General features: G+C 48.8%; 1 protein-coding gene across 1 annotated transcript in view; it reads left to right on the forward strand.

The window, feature by feature from the left end:
• The first annotated feature begins 10,965 nt into the window (after positions 1–10,965).
• PRDM6 (PR/SET domain 6) overlaps positions 10,966–18,774 on the forward strand; it is a 100,900-nt gene continuing 93,091 nt past the window's right edge. The window contains exons 1-2 of the mRNA XM_067730096.1: positions 10,966–11,024; positions 11,517–12,141. Coding sequence (XP_067586197.1) covers positions 11,532–12,141 — 610 coding nt within the window. The 5' untranslated portion in view covers positions 10,966–11,024; positions 11,517–11,531. The remainder of the gene's footprint in view (positions 11,025–11,516; positions 12,142–18,774) is intronic.

An 18,774-nucleotide genomic window follows, 5' to 3' on the forward strand; every position in this document is an offset into this window, starting at 1 on the left:
AGCATCGACATATATACACTACAGGATGTAAAATAGCTAGTGGGAAGCAGCCACATAGCACAGGGAGATCAGTTTGGTGCTTTGTGATGACCTAGAGGGGTGGGATGGGAGGATGGGAGGGAGGCTCAAGAGGGAGGGGATATGGGGACATATGTATACATATGGCTGATTCACTTTGTTGTACAACAGAAACTAACACAGTATCATGAAGCAATTATACTCCATTAAAGATCTATTAAAAAAAAAGTAACTCATATCAAAGTGAACATTACATGAAATAATACATGAAAAACACTTAGTCCACGAATGGGCACACAGTCTATGCTCAATAAATTTTAGCTGAAAGTATTTATCTTTATCCTGAAACCCAGTCCTTTTCCTGGCAAACAGCATGTACTTGGGTTGTGGGTCTGAGGTGGTAAGTTAACCAGTTAACTCCAAGATGAGTGTCCTAATGATCAAGAAAGTGACCAGCTACTTAGCCTACTTCTTATGGACTCTAAATGGCATATATTTCTCCTGAGGCATTTCTTTTTGTGTGAAATATGTATGTTCTCAATCATAATTATTGATTTCATATCCAGCTTTTTCTTACAGTCAAAGAGAGGATATATTCAGCCAAAGCAAATTAATGTGCATTTAAAAGATCAGCCCAAACAAAATAAATATCTTGAAAGTGACTGGAATCAAGTTGCAGGAGAAAGGATGTGGTATATGGTGAAGATGGCACTGACTGTCCTGACACACAGTCTCTATAGATAAGGCTGTGATTCAAAAACATTTAGAGGTAAAAATATAATTAGCCTTGGTTTTTAGCAGGAGTTGAATAAGCAAACTGGTGGCATGATTTTGGAACTGCCAGCTGTCCTTGGAGCCAACCATCTCCAAACTATGGAAGTGGGAAGACAAGAAGACAAGGAACTGAACAATTAACCATCTCTGTCTACATGCTGTGTGTCCATTGCCAAGCCATACGTGTTAGCTGGAGTTACCTCCATGATACCAAAATGTAGTGGACATAAATCTTAAAAAAATTTTAAAAAGACAATGTACGTTATAAGATATATAGAGAGTGCTATGTTCTAACTATTTTTTCAAGGACTAGCACATTGAATGCTCAGGATAACACTAGGGATTTACAGATGAGGTCTGTGGGGTGCATAAAAATGTTAAGTAACTTATCTAAGGTCATACAGCTGCTAATTTAAGTATGGAACTAGGTTTGAATTTAAATGCTCTGATTTAGTGTTATATCCACTAACTATACTGTCTGTCTGACTCTACTGCCTATGTTGACAGGATACATCTTTCTAAAGCATAGAAACTATGAGCTTAGCACCTAGTTAGCAAGAATAATTAATAAAAATAGGGAGCCACCAGGTGGTGTCCTGATTAATAAAACCTTTTGGTATTACATGGATGATTTGGAGGTTTGTGTATTGATTTTTGCATTTGGCTGCATGTAAAGTGTTTTTCGTCTTGCTCAAAGAGAAGTTTAGGAATAGATAGTCCCAGGCTAGGATTGTAGCTCAGTGATTCCACAAGGGCTCCTTCTATATTCTGGCTCTTCTGTCTTTAGCCTGTAACTTTCTTCTTGAGCATTGTAAGATAATTTTTACCTCCACTCATTATGTTTGTGTTCCAGGATGGAAGAAATAGGAAGAGGCAAAAGACAAAAGTCACAAATCTAAAGGGCATGGCAGCTGAGGCTATATCTTCTTTAAAAATTCCTTAGAAGTTTCACTCAAGGACTTCTATTTGTATTTCACTGGCTACTTCTAAATCAATCCTAGAAAGTGAATAGGGAGAAGAGAGTTGCGAATGGGAGCTGAGTCAGGCAACTGTTGTGTGTTACAGAATGACTTGCTCTTGGAGCCATAATTGTCAGTTAAGGCTCTGCTCCTAGGAGACAATCATGGTGGTTTTGGTAGGGAAGGCTAAGGACTGCTGCCCATTGTCCAATGAATGAATAGAGATTTGCTATGAGCAGCCTAGGGCTTGCCAATGGTAATACTCCTTACCAAAAAGGACCTGAAAGTATTAGCAGGCAGAACCTTCCTAGTGGGGAGGACATCTGCTATTGACTTGTCAGCATTCACTCCCCCTTTTCTAGGAGTAGCACCCTGGTTTTCCTTCAGAAAGCTATTCCTGCCTAACTTCAGTCTATGTAGTTTGGTCAGGGCCAATGTCCAGGCCTGGGCAGTCAACATACTGCACTTCTTTGATTACAATGATTAGTTCAGGGGTAGTTGGGCGACTCAAATTAGCCTGTTAAGACTCAACCCCAGAATTTTTGTTGAAACAATTGGGAAATATGTGATCTTTTCCCTTGGATTGCTGTTTAGAAGAATAAGGTAAGTTTGGAGCTTCTGGGGGTAACCGCAGGGCTGCCTGAGATTCAAGTTAGAACAGAGGAAGGCAGACCAAGAAATGAAGAGAAAGACTGAGACTTCATGCGGTTGTTTGAACCTCTGAATCCATTTATAGCTGAAATTCCGTAACCTGGTTTTTCATAAGTCATCGAATTGTTCCTTTATAAAGCTGTTATCAGTTAATTTAATTTCTGTCACCTGAAGTTGAAAGAGTCCTCAGTAATATAGTCAGATACGTCAGCCCTGATTCTTCTTAACGTCCCTCTCAGACTCGGGACAAATCACAGTGGTTCTCTTTCTTCGTACTCACATATACAGTCACTCAGAGACTCACACCAACTCGATCCGCTCTCCTTTTTATCAGGGAGAAGGGAGTGGAGGGGCCTGTGTTGCCCACTTTCACAACTCTGTATCTGGAAATGAGAAGACAGATGGTACCGATAATCAAATCACAAATAAAATGGCATCTACGCAAATGAAATGAAACATTGCAAAATGTGCACGTGCTTCTGATCCATTTTTACCAAGAACAAATCATTTTGAAAACGCTTGACCTTTTCTTACAAAGCATTTTGGGCGGTAGCCTTGTAAAGCAACCCATGGAAATCTGTAAGGGAATGTGACCAATAGAAAATCTTGAAGGTGGAAGAATCGTAGTGATGGATGTATGGAAGAAGTTTTCTGGAATGTTTGGCTGGCTCCAAGACAAACATTTATTTTGAGGAAACAATTGTGAGAAATGCTGCTGTTTGAAAACATTTGCATACAGAGCAAACATTTGATTTTGAAATCTATACTTAAAGTATTAAGTATTAATGGTACTTAAACTATTAAGTACTATTAAATTTTAATCTATACTTAAACTATTAGGTTGCTGCCAAATACAATACTTGTCCGCCTAAACATACGTTTCAATGAAAAATGCTTACCAGTGTAGACAGACAAGAAGGAAATGTCTGAAACATGGTCAAACTTAACAGTATTTTAAAAAGCCGAAGTGTTAATTACTGAATTTTTAGAACGTTAATTTTCCGATCAAGGTTTCAGTGTCATTTGTCAATTGCTGTATTATAAAAATGAACTAAGAATGTATAGCCTTTTTTAAAAAGTTCGATTTAAGAATCCAGCAGTCTTGTCAATGAAAAAAAAATGATTGTTTTTTCTTTGAGACTCAAGAATCTTGTCGTTTTTCTGTAGTTCCTTTTTTTTCTGTAGTTCCTTTTTTTTTCTTTTAAAGAGGGATTAACCATAGTAAGGATCCTTGGAAAACATATCTGCTTATTCTAAAACACTTTCCTATACAGTTTTTACTTCAGAAGGATCTAGATCACTCTCTTATATATATATATGATAAATATATATATGATGTATATGATATGATAAATATATATATGATATATATATGATAAATGTATATTATATATGTATTTTTGCATAGTTCTTTACAGTTTAAAAAGAGCAGTTCAGAGAATCATAGCTTGTATCTTCCAGAGTCAGGAAATGGCATTGTCAAGCTTACCAAATCATGGTCCAGTGAAATTTCTGCTGTGTTGATGGCTTTATCTTGGACCCCTCAACTGTTTTTGTTATCTTAATTGTGAGTTGATTTCAGACTTGAACTTGAGCATATTGGGTCAGGACACTTCTCATAAAAACTTCTTTCTGAATCTATGGAATATGACTGCAGGATCCCCCAAGGAAATGGAGTTCTGGCCCTTGGAGACGGGGCAGCCAGCCAGCCAATCATTATTCTCATGAATGGAGGAAAAAGTCACCTGGCCTCCCAGTTTATCTGTACAGACAGTTTATTTGCTCAGGCAGCTCCCCTGTACTAGAATGCCTCTTCTCAGTTCCTCTCTACCTGCCTGAATGCAGAAAAATTTTATGGCCCATCTCGTCTGTGAAGCTCTGCTTGATCATCTCCTCGCCTAAAGTGATGCCTTCCTCTTCTGAAATATTATGCCACTCACTGGCCCCAGGTCCTAGGAACTAGAGAGGGGAAGTTGAGTCTCTGAAAGATTTCCCCAGTATAAGATCATTGAGGACAGGGGCAGTGCAATTTACATTCTTTTGGGTTTCCCCGCAGTAACCTGCATAGTGTCTTTATTTATTTTGATTTAAAGACAAGTTTTCCGGTTCCAAAAAGGAAACTGAGAATAGGTGGTTGTTGTTCTTGTTCTTGTTGTTTTAACTGAGAGGCTCTTACACAGAGAACATAGACTCACCAGAAATAATACAATAAAAACAAGACTTTGTGTCATCCTCTGACACACTAACTCAGAGGAGGGAAAGGGCAGGCACCAATCCAGGCAGTAGAGTGTAGGCTGGAGGGGCAGACGGGCTTCCAGGGTTCCCAGTAAGAGCCTCTGTGGGAGTATGGGTCTTGTTTCCTCAGGCTGCCTTGCGGGGAAGGCCTCAGGGCTCCCTCACTTATGAGGCTACCTGTAGGCCATCCTGGCTCTTAGAGACTATGGAGCACTCAGGGGAACTCAACATGCACTAGGACCCACCAACCCTCAGGATGTGAATCAACTATAGCATATGTTCCTAATTTCAAACAGATGCACTGCAATATGCTTGCCTCATCCTGATTATAACTTAAGGCCTACAGGCTTCAACTAAGTTAGGCGACAAACTGGTGACCAAAGGAAGACTGTGTTAGAACCAGGTCGCATTTGCTAGAAGAGTTTCAAAGGAGATTGTCCCAAAGATCCCTACCAAGAGTCACTTGCACACGGTAGGTGCTCGTTAGATATTATGTATAGCTGTTAATTTGTAGGTAGGTAACTTCGATTGGGCTTGTCTATTCTTACAGATTCTTGGAAAAATGGAAGAGTGAATTTTGGGGGGAAGGGTGGATGTGATGGAGATAACGAAGGGAACATATAAGTTTCTGAAGGGCCAGTTCCCCTTGTCTAATTATTACTCTTTTCCTTTACTTATTAAGACTTAAAGAAAAAAGAGCAGTTGTTTTACACTCAATGGCTATTCATTAAATCTTTATGGGATTGAACTGCCCCAGTATGTTTTAAATGCATCGAGACCTTTGTAAATAATAATAGCTGATTTCCCTGCAAAAAGAAAGGATATATTTAGAGGCTTTTCTGGGAGAATGAACTGGCCCCGGGGAATTGTAATGAACTGTTGAGCCTTTCACCTCGAGGTCAGTAGGTCAAATCCAAATCAGGCCTGGGGTGGCTGAGAAGCATTGTTTGAGTGACAGCTGTCCGGTGACCAGGGTGAGAGGAGCTGGAGGGTTGGGCTGCATTTCAAGTGCAATGAACAGGTGCTGTCTGCGGTGATCTTGGTGGAGCTTGAGAGACTGTGGTCAGAAATAGGCTGAGCTTGGTCTCTTGGCCCCAGAGGCCATCTTCGACTTGGCAAAGTGAGGAGCTTGCCTTTCCAGTACTGTTGTGACAGGAGGAAAGCTGAGGAGACTACACGTACAAAACAGCCAAGGCCTCAGAAGAACAGCGAGGCTCATGAAGCATCATCAGAGGAAGGGCTGACTTCTCCCGGCTAAGCTCTAAAGTGCTTCCCCGCCTGTTTCTTATTTCTCACGCTCTTGCTTTCCGAAAGTAGCTGGCCCTGTTTTCTAAAACTGAGTAAGGACAAACGAGTGAAGATGCAAAAGGATCAATGGGAAGATGGCAGTGATTCAAGTAAATGGTGTGGGTTTTCTTGTTTTCAGTTTCTCAAATACATTTTACATACCACTCGCCTTAGGCTCATGGCGTCTGGGAGGTGGGGTAGAAAACGGGTGGTGGAGAGGGAGGGCAGAATTTGGTAGTTGCTTGAGAAAGAGCTTAGAGTGGAAAGCTACATTAGTCCCATCCTTTTGTTTGGCCATGGAAGAAACTGAGGCTCAGATAGTTTGGAACAGATCACTGTGTAAAGTTTAAGTCACCAGCAGCACAGGTGACTTAAGCTGATGTAAACAGCGAACAGATGTATTTGAAAGGATATTGAGTAGCTCACAGCATCTTGTGGGAACCACGTGGGAACAGGTACCACCGGAAGCCAAGGGTGGCCAGAGGCTGAGGATGCAGGAGCCTTCCCCAGTGCCTTGGGGGTTCTTCAGGGGAAGCCCCTTTCACTGTGTTCACCCCTGAGCCACAGGTTAGGGCAGGGACTGTCTCCAGTCCAGGCACAAAACTGGCATTCTTTTGCTTTAAGTCTCTACCCAAATTTCACCTTATGAGAGAAGCCTTCTCTCACTACTACATTTAAAATAGTGACACACTCCACCTGCTGCTCTCATCTTTGCTCTCCATGGCAGTTACTACCTACTATCTGACAATTACTTGTTTATTGTTTACTCTCTGTCTCTGTGCCCCACAGTGTAAGCTTCATGGGGATCTGGACATTTCTGGTTTGGTTTGGTTCTGCTTTAAAGCCCCTACAGCCCCTTTCTGAAGAGATAGAGTGGCCACCAGAAGCTGCTTGTCCCTTTAGGAGGGCAGCCTCCTTGAGATCCCAGGTCTGGGCAAGTGGCAAAGCTCCTCCGTTGGGAACGTCATAGGGATGGGGAGTAGGGTAATCTTTTTTCAGGGGTTTCCCCCTTTTGCCTGCATTCCAAAGTTCTCAGGTGGCTCTCCCCGATCCTAAAGAATGGAGGGGTGGAGCTGTCAGAACAAGCGTGAATGAACAGATGCGGAAATAGGGAAAGGAGTACCGGAGGCAGAGCCCCGTGCTCTTTGGCTGCCACGTTTTCAGCCACGTTTTTAATGGCAGGCTAGAGGGATCTGTCCACTAATCTGGCTAAACAAAGATTCTTCCTGTGTCCAACCACCCTTTTCATTTTCCTTTTTCTCCTCCCCTTCTTTCACCTGCAGTCCCCCCCACCCCGTCCCATCCCATCCATTTCCCAGGAAAATAAATCTCTGGGAGGAGATCAGGAGAGTGGATCTCAGAGAACGCTTCTGAATAAACGTCTATATTAATGAATTATTAACTCAGCCACCCATGACCTTAAACCTAGAAGAGGGAGCGCCGAGGGCAGAGAGGAGAGCTGCTGAATTCTTTATTGGAGTCCTGTCAAAGGCAACCGACCATTTGTTCCCCTCCTCCATCAGGAAAAAATAATTAATATGAAAGGCAAACTTTAAAAATGTATGTCAAACGAAATCAGATAGAGAGTCTCCCAGACAGAAGCCTCTTCTTTCTTTCCTGCCCCTTCTGGCCTCTCCCTCTCTGCCCTGCCCCCCACTCCCACCCACCACTTCCCCTCCGAGCTAAGGGTACAGTGCTTCCTAAGGATAATTTTCTGGAAAAAAAAATTGCTCGAGAAAATGATGAATTTGGGTAGTTAATTTATCGATCCTGGCTCCTCTTCCCACATGTTTTATTTTAGAGGTCATTAATCAATGAAGAAAAACACCACCGTGTCCCCCCGTTTGCATTTAATACACTCTCGCTCCTTATTTATTCCTCTGGAACAAATTCCCAGCAAATATTCACCCATCGATTTGGGAGCGATGGATTTTTAGAAAGATTGGATCGCTTCCTAAGTGGTCGAAGTGATTTGTTTCATTGGTCTTCTAAATAATGAAGAGGAGGGGCACGGATTTGAGGGGGCGCAGGTCGGCGGGCTCACTTTCTGAAAATATCCGAGTCATGGCAGTGTGGTTGTGACCAAGCCGTCCGGGATCAGCTGGGTGAGCGGAAAGCGGCCTGGGGCGCCGGCTGTCCCGCCTAGGCAGCGGTGGTGCGCCCCGGGGTGGACTGCGCGGACCTCTGCCCCAACCTAGCCCCGCCGGCCTCCTGCAGATCGCGGTCGGAGCAAAGGCCCCGCCCCGCCTTGTGAGCCTGCAGGTAGGCTTTGGGGATGCTCGGACCCCCGCGACACTGCCCTTGAGAGCTTTTCGTGCGCTCCTGGACTCCCGGGCCCTCTGAGCGCCCCCTCTAACGTTAACCCACCTCCTGCATGCGAGTCCCCTAAGGCCTTTGGGCCCTGGGGTCCCGTCGCCTCCAGACCCGCGTACCCTGGGGCCACTGGGGGCGGACGGTGGTCCTCGAACCTGGCGGGTCAGGGAGACCGCACACGGGCATAGAGGGAGAGGTGGGCTCCGCTACAGTTCTGCTTCTCCCCTTGGCAAAGCGAGCCAAATCCCTGCCATGTGTCTCTGTATCCCTCTGGCGTCAGTTCTTCCGGACTAGGGTGGGCAGGAAAATGCACTTCGTGCCTCACTGACCCGGGTTTGAATCTGCCTCCATTACTCATTAATGGCGTGACCTCATGCAACATACCTAACTTTCTGAGCCTCAGTGTCCCCATCTGTAATATGGGGGTTAATGATAATGCTTTCTCCGCATGGTTGCTGGGCGGACTTGAAGCTTGTACCCGCACCTGGCCTGTCGAAAGCTCTCACAAACGGTCAGCTAGTTTTGTTAGGAAGGGAACTCCCGGGCTTCCCAGAGTGTGGGCGGCAAGAGGCCTCGGGAGCAGTTGCTGCAGCTAGCATCTCAAAATTCCGAGATTTTCAAGTGTGTTTGGGGGTCAGTTCAGGGAGGAGTTCTTCGGAACGGCCAGTTCTGGGGACCGAGCACTTGCAAGTAGCAGGTTTGCGCAAAAACAAGAAGGCAGTGGGGCCGCTGCCGCAGTGTCCGGTCTCCGAGCCTCGGTGCTGTCTTTCCGGGAGAACAGAGAAAGAGTGTGAGAAAGAGAGTATGCCTCTTCTCCTGTGGCCCGACAGCTACTCTTCGGCAGCTCTGCGAGCAGCTTAATTGAAAGGGGCCTAGAACTTCACCCTGTCCTCCCATGGAGTTGTTCAAAGCCCGAGGAGACTGCGTAGTTAGCCTCGGGGTCCAAAGCACCGTGGGTTTTCCCTCGCGGTGTTTGCCTTAAACTTGGGTACTATCAATCTATCCAGGGATGACTGATGACCTTGTCACAGCGACGCCAGTCAAAATATTTTCGGTCCAGCTCTGTTCCAACCAGCACCGCGAAGCATCCTGAGTGAGACCCGGACAAAGTCTAAACAGCGCGTTTCCCAGGCTCAGACGAAATGAGCGGTGGGAAGACAAAAAGAAACAAGCAGAAATCAGGAAAGAATGGCTATTAATTGTTCGGAGTGGTAGGTGCTAAATGAATTTGTTTGTTTGGGGAAAGACAAATGTTATTTCTTCTCTTTGAGGTGTGGACAGAACTCCGGCGTTGGGAAAGCGCCCGAGCCGGTCAATTACACACAGCGGGTCGGTGCCCTCCGCCCACCGACTTCTGTGAACGCCTTGAAGAACTCGGGGCGGGTGTCTAATTCCTTGATGTGAGACCACGCCTGGAAGGGCTGCCACGGTCCAAGGCGCCAGGAGTAGGTAAGGTGGGTGTGGGGCTGCGCTCGCACCCTACACCTCGGACGCCAGGTTTTGGGGAGAGGGACCTATACATGACCCTTCGGGGCAGCCCCGGGCAGCCAAAGGCAAATAAGCCTCGTCTGTGTCCGGGAGCAGTTGTACCACCAGACGTAACTCTGGATACTTGCCTTGTATGTCAAAAGGGAGAAGGAGCCAGCCCCCCAGGAAGACAACTCGAGAGTGGGTTGGCTCAGCGCTGGGCGGTGTGAGACTCCATTGCAGCCGCCTTCCAGCCCCGCGGCCAGGCCTGAGTCCCGCCAGGACCAGCGCCCTTTAGAGACCCTCGGTCTCACGCCTCCCAGCTCGCAAAGCCTGCCTCCTCCGCCGCCGACTGAGGGTTTCATTCCAGCGCGCGCCCCGCCCCGCCCCCGACTCCCCCTTCACCCCCACCTCCGCCAAGATTTATGTGAGAGATTGCGTGGAGGGCTAGTCGACTCTGGCACCCAGCAGTACTCCTGAAAAAACGGAGCCCGGGAAAAGCGCAAACCCGCTGCGGGGACTCGGTCCTCTCGCCTGGCCGCGCGCGCCCGCCCGGATGCGGACCGCCGAGCGCGTGCCGAGATGCGTTCCGGTTTCCGCGTTTCCACTGCTTTCAGGACCAGGGCGGTGAGCCGGCACCTAGAAAAGACATATCATGGGCAGAAAGAGACAACAGGCGAACGGGAGACGTCACGCCAAAAAAAAAAAAGTGGGGGGTGGGAGGGAGGAGGAGGTTTTTGTGCAGGAGAGGCGCACGAGCTGTGTGTGGATACAGCCGAGTTAGAACTTCCTTCTCCCCTCTCCCCTCCCCTCCGTTCTTCTGGCCTGCCTCTCGCCTCCCCCCCACCCCCACCCCCATCGCGCGCTCTCTCTCTCTCTCCCTCCCTTCCTCCCTCTCCCTCTCTCTTTTTCTCTCTCTCTCTCTCCCCCTCTCTCTCTCTCTTTCTCTCTCCCTCTCCCTCTCCCCCCCCCCTCTCTCACACACACACACACACACACACACACTTGTATTTTGTGCTGTCGTAAAACCCACGTGTCCAGCGGGGAGGCTGCCAGATCGTGGAGCGGAGGAGCCGGGACGCGGCAGCGGCCGAGCGCAGCAGCCCGCCGCGGCTCCGGCGCCCGCGTCCGCCCGCACTCCCGCGTTCAGCGTAACTGTTCTCACGCCCTCCGCAGGCCTCTACACCCCTGGCTTGCGGCCCCGGAGGGTCCCGGGCGGGCGGATCTCTAGGGCTCTGCTCCCGCGCTGCCCAGGGGCATGTAGCGTAGCCGGGGCGCACACTCTCCCGCACGCACCCGCCGGCGGCTCCGAGTTTTCAGGTAAGCGTGGCTTGTCTAGGGCTGAGGGTCTTGGACCCGGGGAATAGGAGGCTGGAGGTCCTGCGCTGGGGGCGGGGGGCGAGACTGTCCCGCCTCCTGGCGCCGGAGGCCAGCGCGGCTCAGGCGCTGCGCCACTCCAGTTCGGGTCGGCTCCGGGCGGGGGCAGAGGGTGGGGGCTGCGTGCTGCCGCCGAGTTCTGCTGGGAAGCGCCCTCTCTCCGGGCTTCAACAGTGCCGGGTGGGCGCTGGGCGCCTCGGGCTGGGAGGCAAGGCAGGGTGCACACAGCTCCCCCCGCGCGGCGCTGCGGCTTCAGAGTAAACTTTGCGCCCCAGCCGAATTGGGAGGAGGGAGCCTCCGAACTGGGTTGCCGCCGGCGGAGCCAAGGACTCAAAACTCTCGCTCCAGTGTCTTGGCGGCGGTCTTCCCCGCCCCTCTCGCACCAGGCCCTGAGTCCGGCTCACGCGCACCCTCCTCTTTGCCCTCTGCCCCCAGCTTGAAGCGTCGGACATGCTGAAGCCCGGAGACCCCGGCGGCTCGGCATTCCTCAAAGTGGACCCAGCTTATCTGCAGCACTGGCAGCAACTCTTCCCGCACAGCGGCGGCGGCCCGCTCAAGGGCGGCGGTGCCGCGGGTCCCCTGGGCGCACCGCAGCCTCTCCAGCCGCCGCCCCCCCCGGAGCGCACTGAGCCCCAGCCGGACAGCCTGCGCCCGCGGCCCGCCTCGCTCTCCTCCGCCTCCTCCACTCCGGCTTCCTCCTCCACCTCGGCCTCCTCTGCCTCCTCCTGCGCCGCGGCGGCGGCCGCCGCCGCCGCCGCCGCGCTGGCCGGTCTCTCGGCCCTGCCCGTGGCGCAGCTGCCAGTGTTCGCGCCTCTGGCTGCCGCCGCCGTCGCCGCGGAGCCGCTGCCCTCCAAGGACCTGTGCCTCGGCGCCGTCTCGGGCCCGGGGCCCTCCAAGTGCGGAGGCGGAGGCGGCGGCTGTGGCGGCGGCGGCGGCGTCGGGGATGTCCGCGGCGCCCCGCGCTTCCGCTGCAGCGCAGAGGAGCTGGACTATTACCTGTACGGCCAGCAGCGCATGGAGATCATCCCGCTCAACCAGCACACCAGCGACCCCAACAACCGTACGTAGCAGCAGCCCGCGCGCTCTCTTTCGGGGCGCTGGCTCCGTCGAGCGCGGGCGCCGGTCCGGGAGGCAGGTCGAATGAGGGGGACACCGGCTTGTGGGCTTTCCAGGCCGCGGGCCCGCACCTCTCAGACCACTGTAACCAAAGTTTTATGGGTTAGAGAAGGAAGGAGAACGGTTGGGACGGCCGGGTGACACCTCTGGGTTGCCTTTCCCCCCTCCTCCCATTCCCTGCTTCCCAGCTCCGAATCTTTAAGACCCGAGTTACTCGCGGACCGGAGAGTACAGATCACAGCCCTCCCGCGGCGTACTGCGCCTCGCGCGGGGCGGGTACTAGCGGCGCGCGATGGGAGTGTCCGGGGACCGGCCTGGCCTGGCCTTAGAGGGGACAGGGCAGGGACTGTCAGCGGTCCTGGGGAGCGTGGATTCCAGAGCTAATTTCTCCTTCTCGCTATCTTACCTCTGGGGTTAACTTCGTCAGCTCATTTTCGGACCGCGGGGTTGTCGGGGGACCGGCCGGGAGCTGCTTGCTGGCCCGGCCTCGCTGAAGTAGGAGTTTTGGATGACACTGGGTCAGTCTCTCCCTGCAGGCAGGCATTATTCTTAGGTTTACTATTTATTTTAGAGAAGAAGGAAGAGAAAAAGAATGCCAGTTGCTTAGTGAGAAAACATTTCCGACTTCAGGGCAGGGTTGTTCCCTGCGGATCCCGCATTCTCCGTGCACCCTGGACCCTGCAAACGTTTACAGTCCGTAGCCACGCTTGTCGGCTTAACGTATTTTTTTAAATGAGGGTAACAGTAATTTAGTATAAGAAGCTTGCTCTTCTTTTCCCGAAATAAATGACAAAATGCCTAAATTAACATCAATTTTCTTCTAGCTTCCGTTCCTGTATTCACAATTTCAAACTCTTGATCCCAAGTGTAGTTCCATTTTCAGGTTTTGAACCAAAACTCTAAATGAAGATCAAGGATGAGTCATTTATTTTTCATATCCAATTCTTTTTGGTAATTTCAGAAGTTATGCTATGTTTACACTTAATGTGTTGAGATAAATGCTAAGTATACTTCCAGAGACCCCAGAAGAGAACATTAAAGCAGGTCAAGAGTTAGGTTGAAAGCAATACGGGATTTGAAACAGCGCTCAGCTTCTTTCTTCGTCTCATTCCTTCATCTAGCTTCTGTATGAGGAAAGTTAATTGTAAATGTATATGATCATTCTATTTTGAACAAGTTCCTTCTTGCAGAATGTCTACTAATCCGTGAGCTTCTTAATTCGTTGTAAAAGCAAAATAACTACAGGTTGTAGTTATTTAAAGGACTCCCAAATGTATTACTTTGATTAAAAACACTGAGCATGACCCTAGTGATTGAGGTGTATTAATCTTTTCATAATGGTTGGAGATAATCGTTCTAATGGAGATAATTATTATTAATAAAAAGAGTAGTTGTATTTACTTTTTTCCTTTCTAGAGTCTGAGAGTAAAGTATTTGGTTTAAAATGAGGGTTTCAACTCAGATTTGCCCTGCAGTTAAGAAAATTCCTATATTTCAGAGTTCCAGAAAATTTTATAAAACTATGTTGTCTTAATGGATTTCAAAAAATACATATCTCCTACTGAATTTCTTGATTGTGTTTTTTTCAAAGCAGTTCTTTAAAAATGTAAAATACAAAGATAAGAAATGCTTTCATAAAAGGTATTTCTTACCTCTAAGTGAAATGTAGTCACTGTGGACTGAGAGTGCTTCATCAAACTTGCAGTCTTTCTTCTGAATTAAATTAGTGCTGGAAAAGACACTAGCAGTGCACCCCAAAGCCCCGGCTGTGCGCTGAGCTCCATGTGCTGTTTACAGTGCAATCTTGAGGTTCAATACATTTTCACCAGAGAAAAACCTAGACTAATCAGAGAAAGAATTGGGACAGATTCCTAATTAATATGTGCCTATTGAACCAGTTTATTGTCTAGCTACCCTTTTTCATGGCTGGAGGAAATGAATTATGATTTATTCAAATTATTCCTATTGTGTTAATCTTCTGCTATCTCCTTTTGAGTCGACTGGACTGCTTCAGTGTGCAAAGTGCAGAGGCAAGGACAGGAGAGAAAGGAAGTCAGATTGTCTCATTAGAGTTACGCTTCACATTGCTGTCTAATTAAAGGGCAACTGAGAAAGGAAATAGCAAGCTGAGGTAGCTCTCCATGTAATGCTGGGAGACTAGGTCTGCCATGCTTCCAGGAACTTCTCTGGGCAAGAGTAGGCATTCATTTGAAACCATGAGATGTGTTTTACAAAGATGAAGTGAGAAGTGATTGAGTTTAATCTAACTAGGGGATCAGAACGACTCAGAAATGCAAGCAGTGCGAAACTGTTTTTTCCCTTGGCAGGGAAAGTTGATATATCACTTGAAAGATGGTGAATAACAGCTTCTCCCCATTCCCAGGTTGTATGTGGGTCGGGGGTGGGGTGAGAGGCGGGCAGAAGGGAAGCACCTATTAATTTATCAGGCACAGATCATCCTAGTTTTCCTTTTAGTCTATTGCCCTTTCCCTCTAAAAGAATTCTGTGAAGTGACCACTCAGCATTGCTTCGTTTTATTACTTTGTATTTAAAAACATATTGAGTCATATTCTCTTTTTCTTACAAGGCAAAGAAAGGGGCCTCCGTACTTCTCCTTTTAGAAGAGTAACTTTTTGCCTGGGATCAGCAACCCAGTAACACCTGTGACTCAGTATCACCTTCACCTTGAAACTTTATTGCCACCTATGGCAAATGCCATAGTGAAGGGTGTTGTAGCTCTCTGTCACACATAAAAAGATTTAAAACCAGCAGAAACTATACAAGCTGGCCCGGGTGAGCTCTTCCAGTATATATCTAACTAACTCCGTGTATGAAGTTATTCTATGATTGAAGTACACTTTCCACTGAGGCTCTCAATGCTTGCTTAGTTGCCTCTTTTTTCATCTCTATGGTCAGGTGGAGCTTGTGTAATGCAAATGGGGGATAGGGACCTTTCTTCCTCCTGTATTACTGCCCTCATTTGCTGCCGGTTTGCCTGAAGCCATTGATTCCGTCAGGCTCCGTTGCGGTGGCCTCTTCTCGGGTTCCGGGAGCTGGTGCGTTGTTTGAGACCCTGTCAGTACGCTTGGAAGGTACTGAGCAGCGGCCAAGGGGAGCGCCGGACGTTTGTGTTTGTTCGGAGACAGCCGGCCGAGCCAGTTAGCTTTTCACCCCCCACCCCGTTTTTTTTTTTTTTTTTTTTTTTTTTTTTTGGTTAAGACATTTCTCCCTCGTATCTGGGAGAGAGCAGGGGACTAATCCCGCCTGGGGTCTCTCTGCGGAGAATTGAGTCGGGGCAGTCCGCAACTTCCCCAGCTGGAGGTCTCTATCTCCTCCGTATTTCGGGGAGCCCTGCTGCGCAGGGAACAGCACCGGCGTGTGCGCAGGTGTTGGAGTTGGGCCCGAGGCCCCCCTGTTGGTAGTGCCATCCTTTCCAAGGGTTTGAGGAGAGATATTGGGGAGAGAAGGAAATCTGGGGTTGGTTTGGTTGAGAGGTCAGGGAAAGAGAGAAAAGGAGGGCGAGTGTTTACTGACCCTCCCTAATCTCTTCCCACCCAGTTGGAGAACGCAGGTCCTGTGTGGGAAGCTCCCGAGCCCAGTAACCCACCAGTGGGATTCTCCTGACGCCAAGGCACACTCGCTGCGCTACTCCCCGCTGTCAATGGCCAGCAAGCGACTTAGCTTTCAGACGTGGTCTCCGGTGGGAGGGAGGCTCGGCGTCACTGTGTGGGCTCTTGTGTTGTTCTCTTTTTCTTTTTCTTTGCTCTCTTTTTGTGCGCACGCCCAGCCCCATCCCGTAACACACATAATTTAGCTATTTTACATCATTCGTTATCTAGCGCCCTGAAACTGAACATAGAGCCATATATTAGATTGAGGTTAGAAGAGGTGGTGACTGTTTATTTAAGGTGATAAAACGGTTCATCAGCAGTAATCTCCATCGATATGTGCCACCAGAAGATGAAGGATGAGGGGACAAGCCACAATTAATTGCCCTATAGTTTTGTAGGAGAGAGTGGAGCCAGCCCAGACCCGCTTCGATCTCCTCTCGCGCCTCCTATTCATCATCTCCGCAATGTATATGGCGGCCTCGCAGGGGCAGGGGCCGGCGAGGTTTATCTCGGCGCAATATTCTCTCACCCTCACACACTGGCGCTGCCATTTAATTTATTAATACAGTCATCAGAAGACAAATAAAACCCACATTTCCTCCCTCCCTCTTTCTCTCCCCCTTTTGTCTCTCCCTCTTGGTCCCAGGGCCAAGCCGGCAGCCAGGCCGAGCAGGGAAAGCCCAGCGCGTAGGGAAGCCTTAAACTCTTCTAGAGAGAGGCTCCCAGAAGGTTCCTGGGAGCTGGGCCGCCCCGCGGGGGCAAGAACACAATCGGTCCCCCTAGCGGGCCTGCCTCGCCTCTAGACCTGCTCCTAGACCCGCTCCTGGGAGCCTAGAAGACCCCTTCCCGCTGGCAGGAAATGGGCAAGGCCTTCAACATACAGCTTAAGTGCTGGGGGGCCTGGCGCCCACCCCGTGCACGGTCCACCGCCATCCCAGCCAGCCAGTGGCTTGGCGCGGGGAGGGCTAAGCAGGGAGTGCGGGCTGGAGGGGGACGTGGAACTCTGGTGCGAGAGACTCCCAGTCACAGCGCTCCGCCTGCCCTCGGCCCCGTCGGCCAGCGCCCTCGGCGACCCCAAGGCCCAGTGCCCCCGCCACGAAGCACGCGGAGCTGCCAGCAGGCGGCACTCCCGGGGCCGCGTCGCCGTCAGCGGGCGGCGATCGATGGGCGCCGGCCCCCACCCGGCTCGGCCTGTGGGACAGAGGGCCGCGACCTCGGCGGCGGTCGCAGAGAATTTATAGCCGGGCGGTTACCGCCGCCCAGGCGGGGAGACAGGCTTTTCAGCTGCTCCTCGGTTGCCTTCCCGGAGGATACGTGAGGGCAGGCGAAAGCGGCGGAGAGGCTTTGGGGAGCGAAGGCCCAGCGCGGCAGGCGCGTCCCGAGGGTCCCCGCTCCGCCTGCGCCCACGCGCTCCTGCCCACCTCTCCAGAAGGCGAAAGAGCCCTGAGACGTTTTATATTTCGCCTTTCCTGGAACGAGAAATGAGATACCAGAGAACTCTGGCTTGCTTTGCCCCCTTTACCTTAAAATAGATCCATTTTCAATTACACAAGTCGCACGTGCCCTTGTAAAAACATTCGAACAATACAGGATAAGGAGGGAAGAGTGGGAGTCTGGTCTTCACTCCACTTGGCCTGGCCTTCTGAAGCCAGTGGGTGAACTAGTCTATAACTTAATGATACCTCCTTCTCTTACTCAGAGACCCATAAACAAGAGTATTAACAGATCTATTCAAGGGAGAGAAGAGACCATGATCTCTTACATTCCCTAATGCTAAAATGGCATTTCAAAGTATCTTGCTTGGGGAATATAATATCTCTCACAGATACAGACAACATTTTATGAATAATAATTATGAAGTTGTGGAAAAAACTTACCCTGATTTTAAGAGAAAATAGGAACATTTACTTGCCTCTTCTTTATGAATACAAATAGATGTACTATGTATTGTTTGGCCTGGAATGCTGTATCATGTATATAATACATACGTATTTTTTATGTGTAGTTTAGGCATCTAGCCCACTTTTTTCCTCAAATCTTTTCATGTAGGTGTTAGTGGCTTGCTGTCTAGAAAACACTCTGCTAGAATGTTTGTCCACTTGGGCCACATTTGTCAACCCCAGCTAATCAGTTACTTGTTTTAGTCGTCCTCAGGCTCCTTTGGGACTCCGAGACATAAGTCAGAAGCCACATGTTTTCAGTGGCAGAAGTTTTGTGTATTAAGAAACAGTAACGTTAGGATATAACATGTATTTTGACGTAGCCTTTCAGGTAGAGTATTTTGAAATAGCATGAAATGGTTTATAAATGAAGAAAACCTATACTGGATGGACTGATGATGGTGGGTTGGCCTTGCCTACCCTGCAGGTGTTCTTCTACATATTGGGAGAGCCTCAGCTTGTCACTCTGCAGAATGCTGCTATTAAATATTTCAATACTTCATGGAGACAAATGAAATTTAATAAGTTGAAGAAGTACTTTAGAGGACTTCTTAGAGAAAGGACTAACCATACTCTATCGTGCATAACAAATAACAGGAGTGTGCTTGTTGTCTGTGTGGGTGGTGGCCGGAGTTGGCACCTTTCCTCATTTTATTGCTGATGTAGTGGGTGTGACGTTACAGGTTGTGGAGATCTTGTAAGTTGACAGAATCTCTGGTATGGACTGTTAGGGAGGAAATACCAAATGCTCTTTCTTCTCACCCTTTGTTTCACTGAGCCAACCAAAAAGGGAAAGTCTGTTAACTCCCTGGGGTGATTTATTTTTATTTTTATGGGCATATTGCCTTTGCTTATTGTCATTTGTTTTAAGCTATTTTTGCTAAGGTGCTGAAAGCTCATTTCTGAAGTTAGGCACTGAAATTCAAAATTATGGACATCATCTACTTACTTTTCAAATCATCCTCTTATGTTAACCTCCCCAAACCCAAGAGTGTGGGAAAAAGAGAGAAATCTCTTTAGTTCAAT

Source organism: Pseudorca crassidens, chromosome 3 (assembly GCF_039906515.1).
Source record: "Pseudorca crassidens isolate mPseCra1 chromosome 3, mPseCra1.hap1, whole genome shotgun sequence".
NCBI classification, from domain to species: Eukaryota; Metazoa; Chordata; class Mammalia; order Artiodactyla; family Delphinidae; genus Pseudorca; species Pseudorca crassidens.